A 12,806-nucleotide genomic window follows, 5' to 3' on the forward strand; every position below is an offset into this window, starting at 1 on the left:
TTCCGGGCCATGTTGTCGTCCTCCAATTCACATACGCCTATTTTTAAGGCCCTGACGCGGTTAGGAGCCCAATGCTAACTTCTGTTTCAGGTTAATTCCTTGATTAGCTAGCCTCAGCTGAGGTTGAATATCTTATGATGGGACAGAGAGTCCGGAGCAGCTACTAAATGAACACTGCGGTGAGATTTTCCTCAACTTCCTTGAAAAGCGACATTTTTTCATGTAGCTCGTATGCTAACGCTAGCTAGCTTACAAACGTTGGCCTAACCTGTGACGAGGCAACACCAAGCTTCTTAAAAACGTGTTTTATTTGAAATAGAAGCGACTTTGCCGACTATTTAATGCGATAGAGGTGCAAACAGTTGGTTGGCGTATTTTTAAGAAAATGAAGTAGTTTCTCTCAATATTTATAATATTGGCAAATCCTAGCTAGGCTAAGCTAGGTGCTAGCCGCTTAGCTTTAGTACAAACGAAGAACGTCGTTTCAGACAACGGTTCCTCTAAAAACCATTAGTATGTCAGGTAATGTGTCAATATGCAGTTAACTGAGTTTTTAGTAATTTTAAAAATTCTAAACAGTAACGTTATATCAGTCAAGCGGACTACTTAAGTCATTTTTATTGTCACCTTTGACCTTTGCTAAGAAAAAGTACAATGTACAAAAACTGAACTACAAGTTCTGCATTTAAATCCTAATTATATAAAAAAAATACATTTAAATTATTGTATTAATATGCAACTAAATCAAAAGTAAAAGCATATCTAAAAATTAGCTCCTGTGACTAATATTCATTCGGTTCTTAAGTTGAATTATAAATAATGCAGTTTAGATACATCACATTGCACAAGAAAATGTGACATGTCTGTTTCACCATTACAATAATAGCAAATATTTTATTGCTTATTTAAATATGGTAAAACACTGCAATTTAAGGTTAAAAAAATGCAAAAAAAAGACTACTACCAAGATATAACAGATTAAAAAAATACTATTATATGTTAGATAAAAACTACTACTAAGATATGATAGATAAAAACTACTAAGATATAATAGTAAAAAGTACTGCTAAGATATAATAAATAAAAACTACTAATAAGATATGATGTAAATACGACTAAGATGTCGTAGATTAAAAAGATAATACTATGGTATAATAGTGAACAGTATTTTTGTTTTTAAGTCACTAAAGGAACAGTACTGTAACTACATGTAAGGTTTTAGGTTTTGTCAGTGCGCGTACACGAGCAGCTCAGTGATGATGGTGCTGATGCAGGTCGCGGACACGCGGCGCGGCACCGTGCGGGAGCGCGCCCTCATTGCTAGTCCGGACGCTGCGGTTGTCTCTGCGCATCCTCTCCACTCTGTCCCTCTGCAGCCCGTCCAGCAGCACCGGCCTGTCCCCGCCGCTCACACCCTCCAGCACCGCAGGGTCCTCTCGGTTCTCCCCACCGCAGAGGGAGGCTCCCCGCCCCGCTCACCGAGGCACCGCAACGGGACGCAGCGCTGCGGTGTTCGGCCATGGCGCAGCTGAGGAAACCCGGAGACTCTCGGCTCGGATGAAGGTTGCGCATCGGATGAACTTTCTCCCGGTGAGGACAGTGGAAGCATTTTAACACTTTGGTCGCCAAATATGATTTAAACATTTATTTTATTGTTATTATTTAGCAAATACTCTGACTTTTCCTGGGACGTGGAGGAGAATCAACCCGGCTGGAGGTCCGTGAGCCTCACTTTGGGCACCACCGTGCCTGAAACGTTTTTTTTTTTTTGTTTTGTTTTTTTTTTAAATTGCCACCTCCAGCCTGTTGTTTGTTTATTTATTTATCTGTGGCCCGCATTTCTCCGGAGGAGGCGGTGTAAACACAGCCAGCAGCCATGGTGGATGCGGCGGAGTGCGGGGTGAGAGTGATGTGCCGCTTCAGGCCGCTGAACGAGGCCGAGATCACCCGAGGAGACAAATATATCCCCAAATTCAAGGAGGACGACACCGTGCTCATAACGGCAAGTCTTGTCATGTTGATGTTTTTTTGTTTTTGCATCTGTGTGGAGCTAAAAATACAAACGCTGCAGTGTTTTAAAGCAACAAAGTCACCAAAAAGCTGTGCAGGCAGGATGCCAAGTGCGCAGTAGTCTAACAGCATAGATATTACACCTCTAGAATAACTTTATTTATAGCATAATATTACAAATATATGGAATTTAATGGTGTATAATCAGAAACTAATCACCATAAAGCCAAACAAATCACATTATTTGCAGTAATATTCTGTCTAGTTGGTATAAAAGCTGCTGCAATATTAATAAAACTCCACTCAGTCAGTGTAAACAAACTCTTAAATATGCACATTTTAAATCAGAACGTGTCAAAACTCAAAAACAAATGCAGTCAAAATTCCTGCTATAAATAGCTGCATGTGGTACTCCAGCTTGACACCATTAAACACAATTAATATTTCATTGACAAGAGTTTAACATGCATTTTTAATCTAATCAACACACAGTTGTAGTAAACTAACTTGAATTTCATGTATTTAATTGAATTCCAATAGTCAAAATATAAATATTTTGGGGGGGGGGAGGCAAAGAAACAACTTTAAAATGCAGTTTCATCGACAAAATCGAATCGTAACACTGTCATAAATGGCTTTAAAGGTTTTCTATTGTATTAAAATAGATTTGTGGACGAACTCGGAGGTCAGAGGTCAAACATTACTCATGCTGACACACTGTTATGGATCTGCTGATTCATTAGGCAACTGGAACGCAGAGAAAGCCACGTCAATACTGCGTTTTTCCATACATTTAGGTTATTTTTAAGCTACTTTTGTGTGTATCTAGTGTGTGTTTTCCACCCCTTGGAATTCCAGCTTACACTTTGTGGCCTAAATTTAAGGTGATTTATTAAAAAGTGGTTTGAATTTTGACCTCAGCCACCTGAGATTTAAAGGTGACAGAAACTCTCCTCTGTTTATATTCTACTTTTTAATTCATTGTCCAAACGGAAAAGCAGTGCTGTTTTGCTCTTATGGAACATGTAAAGTTTTACTATTTGTACAAAAAGTAATTTTTTTCATTAATCTCCCAACTAGTTTTTGTTGTAAAATTTAAACAAGTTCAACCACTTAAATGCTTGCAATAAGACAGTATGTTTTTGTATTACAACTTTTCTGAAATGTTAAATATGCAAAAAAAAAGGCTATTACATATCTAAAAAATGCCCTCCTTTACATCAGCTTCCACAACAGAAATATGAAAATTGAATCAAAACAGCTGCAAATTCTAGTTTTATTTTACTGACATATTAGAATCTAAGGTTTTTAGAAACTGATTTTAAATGTCTTTGTTTATCAGTGGGGGAAAATCCATTTTTGACAGATTTTTAGGAATAAAATATGCTGTAAATCAGGCTGTGACTAATATTTAATTTCTGTAGAACCCCTTAGAATATAGATAGGAATAAAAATAGAAAGTTTTCTCTACTGGTCAAGATTTCTGACTAAAGAAAAAACGAATTTTGAGAAAATTATAGGTTAAGTTACATGTTGTGAAATCTTTAATAGAAACCTCTATTTTCTGTTAAAATTTTAAGCTAGTAGATATCACCGTGAAAGTACCCACGTTCATTATTTACAGTAAGACAATTATTTTTTGGATTACAGGTTTTCTGGAATTTTATGTTTACATATGTAAATGAGGAAAAAATCTCTTTAAATGAACATTAATGTGCACAAATGCCCAAAAGGCAAAGTAAATAAACACTTTAATATGTGTTTATGGATGTTTTCTTGCCACTAATCTGTAAGAATACATGTTATTATGGAAGTAAAATATCTGACAATATCAAAAATTGACCTCTGCATTAGAAAAGCTGTGTTTGTCTGCAGTATTTTGCTCGGATTTTCCTGTAAATTTGCACTTTTATTTACCCATGTGTCCTCGAACCTACCTTAAAATTACTTCTAAAGCACCAAAAATGAAAAATCATGTCACTCATCTGCTGACACAATCCTAAAATCTGCAAGACAGCTCGAAAAACAAGCGAGAAATTAACTTTTGCCGAGCGTGAGGATGAAGATCCCTCATCCTTGTCGCCATCAGCAGCCCTGCATTATTCATGCCGCTGCATTATTACCCAGAAATGCTCCTGTCAAGACAAACTGCACATCACCTCCTCGTAACATCAATCAAAAGCACAGAGGTGCATTACCGAGGCTGCACACAACCGATACTGTCAGTGTCAGGGGTTTCTCTGCTTTATTTTGGGGCTCGGACGCAGTCAGAGTGCTGCTGCTGCTCCCTCCAAGTGCTGAGAGGATGATTTCTGCAGGAATGAGGCTTTTACCCCTGAGAGAACGAGTCAGGAGGAGTCGGAGAAGGGCAGCAGGAATGATGGATGGTCAGAGCGAAGTCAGAGCCGGGAAGTTACTGGAGCGTTTACAGCTCAGCGTTGCCAAAAAATAAGCTTTGTGTACTTGAATCTGATCAGTATGTTCTAATTGTGGCAGGTAGAGGACTATGAAATGCTGCTATTTTGGGGTCACAAGCATTTTAGATCTATATCACTGATGCTAAATTAGAAAACAGGCCAAGTTTAGGAACCACTACTGCTGTTTCTGTGCAGGAAATATGCACATCTTGTGATAATGCATTAAATTTTTATGTTTAAATTATCAAAAATGCCATTATTAATCAGTTCTAATCCATATTTTTGTGGTCAGGTGTTTGTATTTTGTGTGTAATGTCAATCAGTGATAATTTAGATGATTGATAATCCTGTTTTTGTTTGGATTTTCCCAACAAAGCCTCATTAAAGCTGCAAAACATGAAGAATCTGCATCTATACCAGTCATTCAGTGCATAATTGAGTCCTGAAATGTATTCAAATCTGATTTTCTGCAGAGAAAGCATCTACAAAAACCTGCATTTCCTTTATTCCTATGCAAAGGTTTGTTGGGCTTCATTTAAATGCCTGAAACAAGATAAACTTCACTGGGAACAGGTGGAGTTTCACCACTTGTTTCGCAAAAATAGATCATGATGGCTGAAGATGAGCTGTAGCAACACATTCAAGAGAAAACTCAGAGTAAGCCGCCAAATCTGAAATCTGTTGCTGATGTTTGTTTTTTTTTGTGTCTGAAACAGGGTAAACCGTTTGTGTTCGACCGAGTGCTGCCTCCAAACACGTCGCAGGAACAAGTGTACGACCAGTGTGCCAAACAAATAGTTAAAGGTAGGACAATGGAGAATTGTTCTTATGTAACTCTAATCTAACAAATATCTGCACGCAGACTTAATCTGCTCTGCTTTTATTTTACATAATGACGTTCCACATGACAAAGACTCTGATGACTGGAAACTTCATTTATTTGCTCCACAAATTCCCATAACAGTATTAGAAACATGCACCAGCTTGATTTATTTGATTTATTTAGTATATCTGCTGGGGACAAAGGTCTTGTGATTATAATGCAGAAGGTTATATATGGAAAAAGGTGAGATTTTTTTTCAAAATTGTTGTTAGAAATAGCAAAAGTAAAATCTGAAAAACATGCACATGTATTAGAAACTGAAATGTCCATAAAATTAAATTGAGCTTACTAGTTTCAACACAGCAGCTCTGAAATACATGCATCTGTATTGCAAACTAAAATATCCATTAAAATGAAACTTTGCCATGATATAGAGAGAGTCTGTAACAGGTGAAAATAATAAGAATCAACAGTAATGAATGTCATCCAGGTTTTGACTAATGAGCTGAAATTTAGTTTGTTGCTTCCAGTTGTTTAGGATTATTTCTTCTGAGTTCATTAAAAATCTGCATTATCAATATGAGACACCACAACAGTACCTTCATTTGTAATTTATAAGTTTAAATCATCTCTGGCTTGTTGGCAGCCATTCTGTATGACACGTGTCTTATCTTGTCTCTCTTTGTCAACGTGTTTTAATGAAGTCATGAGGAACATTAAAAATGACAAAATGCCATCACATTAACAGACTGATAAAGCAGCAGTTTGACGTATCTGATGTCTGAAAGGTACTTAAGTATAAAACCAATGGTACCATTAGCAGCCGCGTGAGAAAAAAATGCAAAATTAGTGTTTATAATGTTATGTTTACAGGTTTACAAGCAAAGAAATCTACATAAATGTGTCATGAGCTACTATAGGATCAAATATTTGTGTTTTTTCTGTGATTCCAGATGTGCTGGGTGGCTACAACGGGACCATCTTTGCCTACGGACAGACGTCCTCTGGGAAGACGCACACCATGGAGGTACGACAAAATCCAGCAGTTCCTCTTTGGACAAAAGGTTGCATCACTGATTTAGACAAATTAACGGGCACAAAACTCACATGCAGGCTAATGTAGCTGGTAGGCATATGTGACCAGAAATTAGTTGAAAAACAGTGAAATAAATCATTTTAATGTCAGATTTACTCAAGTTGGAACTCAATTTTATCTGCACGAGAGTTTTCTACAAGCAGGGCGCTTTTTTAAAATGTAAATTCTGCTGTCAAATGTGTTTATATAATCACGGAAATCCCAAATCATGGTTGTGATTAATATTCATTTAATTTTGTGGCCCTACTAGTGCATTAGGCTTTGTAATTAAATGATCATCCAGAGTATTTAAGTTCCACCTCTTGCTCTCAGCCACCTCCTCTCTCCTAATTATGTTTTTTTTTTTTTAATAATAAGCTACAGATCACTTTATCTTTCAACCATACGACAGCTGAAGAGGTTTCTCTGAAATGTTGCATGAGGTGAAACCTGAAATTTAGATTTAGTTTTTTATTTTATTTCATATACAAATTGAAATGCTTCATTCATTCATACCCTGCTCTGCTAAATGTATTTATTTATTCAGCTAGCTGTCAGCTCCTCGTTCCCTAAAACTAAAACAAAACAAAGGAAATGTTAGGATAAGTTTTACTGCACAACACCAAACAAGAATAGCTTTGTACATTGTGGAATATCGAAGTTTAGGTAGGTCATTAAATCAATTTCATCATTTGAACTGGATTTTAAAAGGTATATTAAACTGTCTAAGAGTGTAAATTTGCTCACATTGGTTCATATATTACCATGGTTTCTAATTTAATTTAATATGCTAAAATACAAGCACCTGACCACAAAAATGGATTAAATCTGATTAATAATGGCATTTTTAATGGTTTATATGTGAAATCTGAATGTATTATTACAAGATGTGCATAGTTCTTACACAGAAACAGCAGTATTGACTCCTGAAGTTGGCCTGTTTTCTAATTTAACATCAATACTATGGCCCTAAAATACAAAACAGCAGCATTTCATCAATCTCAACCTGCCACAATTAGAAAATACTGATGAAATTCATCTAAAATGAGCTTTAAAATATTATAAAATTGCCACAGTGTTGGTAAGATATAACTGAAACACTAAAGCTGTACACCTGGAAAGTGAAGGCACACATAAATATTAAAAAGCAAAGTTAGTAAATTGATAAAAACATTACAACAAGTAAGGCATCTAAAACACAAAATAAAAAGACAAAAACTAAATAAAAGACAGTAGTGAGGTGACATAGGGGCTATAAAAACCAGTAAGAGCTCCATAAATAAATTAAACCCTCGTGTCTTTATTGCGAATCAATCCACCAGTTGATCGATCGATGATTTTAAGACTTGCAGGGTGTTTTATTGTGAACTTTCATCTTCGGTTGACGGATTAGAGCAGCAGTCATTGTGTAACAGACTTACACCAAACCCTAAATCCACTCACGCATGTGTGACAGTGAAGCCTGTGATCAAGATGTCGAGGGAAGTTTTTTCGTCCAGCTGCACCCGGAGGAGATCCCGCATCGTTGGTTGTGTTTAAATTAGTGCAGCTCGCTGACTAATCCAGCCTAGAGCCTCTTTTTTAATTCTCTGATGTGACCTGCGACCTCTGCTTCGCCGTCTTTACATTAATCCCACCTTTGAACCCAGATGTTCCTTCTTTAAATTCCTCTGGAGTGGCTTCAGCTTTACATCAAACAAACTCACAAAGTTTGTGATATTTAACAGTATATTATTTGTTGTTTTTTTCAGGGCAAACTGCACGACCCCCAGCTGATGGGAATCATCCCCCGAATCGCCCACGACATCTTTGACCACATTTACTCCATGGACGAGAACCTGGAGTTTCACATCAAGGTAGGAACAAAAGTATCTGCGGTAAATATTAAAATAATTCATTAAAAAAATTATGGAAAATAATGTGAACCTCTGGCAACATTTAGTGCAGTTTCCCTGGACTATTAGATTTGACATTGTATGTTCGCTTTGTATTCATTGAATTAAAGTTTTTTTTTTTAACCACATTAAATTCAACAAAAAAAATCAAATAGATTTTTAATCCCTGAAATTCTCTCTGTGCAGGTCTCTTATTTTGAAATCTACTTGGATAAGATCAGAGACTTGCTGGACGGTAAGTCGGATTTCTTGTCTCAAGTTTACGTGTAAAGTGAATTTAAATGGTTCGATTGTTGCCACAGTTTGCATGATGATTTGTGTTAAAAATATTTTTGATTTGGGTTATTTTTTTCTGTTTGAAGTGTCGAAGACGAATCTCGCTGTGCATGAAGACAAAAACAGGGTTCCGTACGTCAAGGTTGGTATACAGGAGAGACACATCATCTTTATTTATTTTTTATTATTGTTAATTCATTTTAAAAAAAATTAACACAGTCACAGCGTTTGTGATAATTGTTCTAAGCTGTTTCTTTTAATGCGTCCATCACACATTTTTAAATCGATTAAAAATGTGTGATGGACATTTGGACTTTGACCAAAATGACTCAAACTTTGTCCAAAATGGCTCCAAAAATGACCAAAATGACTCAGAAAATGACCAAAATGGCTCAAATTTTGTCCTAAATTGTTAAGTTTTTTCTCTTAGAAGCTCAGATGCAGGAAAGAGATGGAGTCAGACTATGCAGCAATAATCATTTATTTGAAACAAGGATTACAGAACTACAATTCCCAAGGAAACTCAAAATACCGGAAGCAACCGGAACAACAAGATAATGACTTTACCTAGAACATATTATAGCCTCTAGTGGCTGGCGGACGAAACAAGAAGCCTATTGTAGCTGACCCACAGCAGGTAATTCCTGGGCAGGAGATCTACAGCTTTAACACTAGCTCTAATCACATCAACAAGTTCAGAAAAACCAAAGGCCTGTTAACGAAGCCACCCTAACTAAAGTGTTAAACAAGACACGCAAACTAGAAACTCTAATGCTTAAAGTGGAAAAACCAACAGACTAGGAGGCTTGAAAACTGCAACTACGGTTGGGGACTGAACCGGGTGACTAATCCTGACGGTGGGGAAGGCAGGTGGGTCTGATGAGTCCAAATCCAGGAGCAGTTCAGGGATCTGACGTTGAACGAAGAGAAGAGTCAGGTTATGCTGTGACAGAGTGGTGGACTGACTGGCTCTGCACATCTGCTCCCACTTCTGCTGATTGCTCTGATGAGGACCATCTACACCTGCCACTGCTGTCTCACTGTCACTTCTTCCTAAAAAGGAAACACACATAAGGGGAAGGAGGGGCCCTAGTCAGAGCCTGCAGAGGCAGGCCTAACATAAATGGCTCAAACTTTGTCCAAAATGGCTCAAACTTTGTTCAAATTGTCTCAAGCTTTTTTCAAAATGACTCAGACTTTGTCCAAAATGACTCAAAAATTGTCCAGAATGACTCAAACTGTCCAAAATGACTCAAACTTTTAAAAAATCTTATTGTAAAATGTTACATAAATGTACATAAAGGCCTTAAAGAACCACAAAACGCTCATTTAGATCAGCTCAATAAGAATATTAATGAATAAAAAATGAGCATTCGGTGTCATTTTTTATAATGGAGATAAATAAATGAAGTAGTTTATGTTTTTACAGTAATTGAGCCTTTAACTGCGATTCTGTGACGTTTTAATGAAGATTAAATCTGAATCTGTGAAATCTGAGAGAAATGAGGTTTACTTTAACAAAGACAAAGTGAAGTAAACATAAAACGTTCTTCCACGATTTCATAAAAAGTTAAAAAAAAACATCCTTTTTAAATAAACTCAGGAGGGTTTTGCTGCTGCAGCGACTAATAATTCATTTTAGGAAACATTTCTTCCCTGATTCTCCACTGTGTGTTCCACCGTTACTACTACTTCCAGGGCTGCACTGAGCGTTTCGTGTCCAGTCCAGAGGAGGTGATGGACGTCATTGATGAGGGAAAAGCCAATCGGCACGTGGCAGTGACTAGTATGTATCTTTATATATGTATTTTAACAGATTTTTGTCCTTTGCATGGGTATTTTTGTAACTTTCTGCAGCATTGCTCAGATTCTTCTCTCAAATAGCAGTGCAAAGTGTACTAAAAATATGAATGTAAAGTTATTTGTGCTGCAGAAATACAACCTCTCTGACTCTATTTGATTGTTAATATTGATTATTTGATGTGTAAACAATGTTTTAGTGCTGGTTCTGCTTGAGGGGGAGCTACTTTCAACACATTTATCAGTGGTTTCCATCCTGCTGTAGGTGTTTCAGCCTCTTTAAAGGGCCACAAAATAAATCTTGTGAGGTTATTTATGCCAGAAGAGAAAAGAAGAAACAGTTCTGCTGCAAAAATGTGGATTCGCTTTGCTTCTTCTTAAGTTTGCAGTGTTTTTACTGATGTTTTATTTCTTTTACTGTTTTATTTAATGTTTTGTGTATTTTAATGCTTTGTGAAACCCCTGTTTTGAAAGGTCCCAAATAAATAAAATTTATTATTATTACTATTTTTATATAATTTAAGGAATCTTAAGGAGTAGAGAATTTTTCTCTGAAATATGGTGGAATAGAAGGCAAAAAGAAGCTTCACATTAACTACAAGTACCTCTGAATTAGTATAAAACCCAGAATAAACTCACAGAAGCTGCTGCAGATTGACTGTAGTTGTTTTTTGTCGTTTTTTCAGACATGAATGAGCACAGCTCTCGAAGCCACAGCATCTTCCTCATCAACATCAAGCAGGAAAACATCGAGACGGAGAAGAAGCTGTCGGGGAAGCTCTACCTGGTCGACCTGGCCGGCAGCGAGAAGGTCGGTCGGAGCGAATTCTGAAAAATAGAGCTAAATCGACTTTTGTGAGTTGTAAAGTTGATATAAAATCTGTTTCAACAGGTCAGCAAGACGGGAGCTGAGGGGGCGGTGCTGGACGAGGCGAAGAACATCAACAAATCTCTGTCGGCGCTGGGAAACGTCATCTCCGCTCTGGCCGAGGGAACGGTAAGTCACACGATGATTAGTAGTTAGAGAAATGTATGAAAAATCCAGCAGTAGTCTCAGTAGATGAAGCTGCAGTACGTTTGTTTTTCAGAAAACCCACGTCCCATACAGAGACAGCAAGATGACCAGAATCCTGCAGGACTCTCTGGGAGGAAACTGTCGCACCACCATCATCATCTGCTGCTCGCCGTCCATCTACAACGAAGCCGAGACCAAATCCACGCTCATGTTTGGACAGAGGTACCTGTAGCTTCTTCTTTATAGCAACTATGAGTGTAAAACTGTGGCATAAATGATCAATTATTTCCCTTTTCATTCATAAAATGACCTGAAATCCTTAAATACATCATCTCTGGCTTTCTCGTCACTGTCAGCCAAACAAATACTAGAATAAAGTAACATTAAATATTAAAAAAGTTAGAGAAAAAAATACACTAAGGGCTTTTTTACTATGGCTTTGAGTGATGTTTTATAGATGATTTGTGTAGAAAATTACCCCTGAACTGAGTTTTTTTCAACATTGAAATTTTAGGCTGTTTGAAGTTGTACCACAAAAAACAAAATATTCTCCAAATAGAACTAATATTTATTGTTTAATATGTTTAATACGGGCATTTTTTATATATATATTTTACCTATTATAATTATGAAATTCATTCAAGTCTGAGTTGACATCTGTAAATGGTATTTTTTTGACCAAAAAACTGTCTGAACCCCCCTGAAATTCATTTTACAGTGAAATTAAACAGAAATTAAACAGAGAAAATCACATTGTAGAAACTGCAGCAACTCATTTTTAAGCATTAAATGATTGATTATTGATTATCATGCGACTAATCTTTTAAGTTGTTCTTCTGGAAATTCTTCTGTGCGATGTTTTTTATGGATACCCTTACTTTTTGTTAAATCACTAAGTCCAAAATGACAAAATATTTAGAAATATTGATATCAAATGCTATAAAAATATCAGTAAAATTAGACATGGTTGAGCAGAAATTGTTCTAAAAACATTCCCTATAAATAATCAATATAAATAATAGAAACACAAACAGTTTAAAAGGTTTATCAAACATCAAATATGCAGATTCTGGTTTTCGGTCAGTTATAACCAAATGCAGAGCTGCTTCTTGTTTGGAGCTCTTCATGAAGGTGAACGTCGTCTCATTAGGACTCTGGTTGACGTCAGTGCTGCAAACTAACAACCAGATGGCTCCGAGTTTCCCGCTGTGTTTACTCCTATTAACAGATCTGCAGCGTGTCGCCTCCTTTATTTGTCTTCTAAAACTAAGAATAAATCCACCGCAGACAATCCAGCTGCTGAAACTGTCTCCGCTGAATTTCCATCATCGGTGTCTGAGGTCAAACTGCTTATGCAACAAACCGTTAAGAATCGGCAGAGAGATGACTGATGAATGATTACTGCGCAGCCATCTGCCCTCTGCCAAGGAGAGGCTGAGAGGAAATGAGGAGTTTCTCTGCAAAATGAGATTTCCAGCATTAGAGGACAGCTCTA

The 12,806-nt window shown here is 36.9% G+C and overlaps 1 protein-coding gene across 3 annotated transcripts in view; it reads left to right on the forward strand.

The window, feature by feature from the left end:
* The first annotated feature begins 1,448 nt into the window (after positions 1-1,448).
* LOC111564001 (kinesin heavy chain-like) overlaps positions 1,449-12,806 on the forward strand; it is a 31,917-nt gene continuing 20,559 nt past the window's right edge. The window contains exons 1-11 of one of the 3 annotated variants that reach the window (XM_055008486.1): positions 1,449-1,590; positions 1,853-2,002; positions 5,144-5,231; positions 6,204-6,277; positions 8,077-8,181; positions 8,407-8,455; positions 8,583-8,638; positions 10,195-10,282; positions 10,983-11,107; positions 11,189-11,293; positions 11,385-11,533. In XM_055008486.1, the coding sequence (XP_054864461.1) occupies positions 1,877-2,002; positions 5,144-5,231; positions 6,204-6,277; positions 8,077-8,181; positions 8,407-8,455; positions 8,583-8,638; positions 10,195-10,282; positions 10,983-11,107; positions 11,189-11,293; positions 11,385-11,533 (965 nt within the window). In that variant the 5' untranslated portion in view covers positions 1,449-1,590; positions 1,853-1,876. Of the gene's footprint in view, positions 1,591-1,849; positions 2,003-5,143; positions 5,232-6,203; positions 6,278-8,076; positions 8,182-8,406; positions 8,456-8,582; positions 8,639-10,194; positions 10,283-10,982; positions 11,108-11,188; positions 11,294-11,384; positions 11,534-12,806 lie in introns of those variants that run through there. The other 2 variants (XM_055008487.1, XM_055008488.1) reach the window with 2 other exon arrangements.

The sequence above is a fragment of the Amphiprion ocellaris genome, chromosome 24 (genome assembly GCF_022539595.1).
Source record: "Amphiprion ocellaris isolate individual 3 ecotype Okinawa chromosome 24, ASM2253959v1, whole genome shotgun sequence".
Taxonomy (NCBI): domain Eukaryota; kingdom Metazoa; phylum Chordata; class Actinopteri; family Pomacentridae; genus Amphiprion; species Amphiprion ocellaris.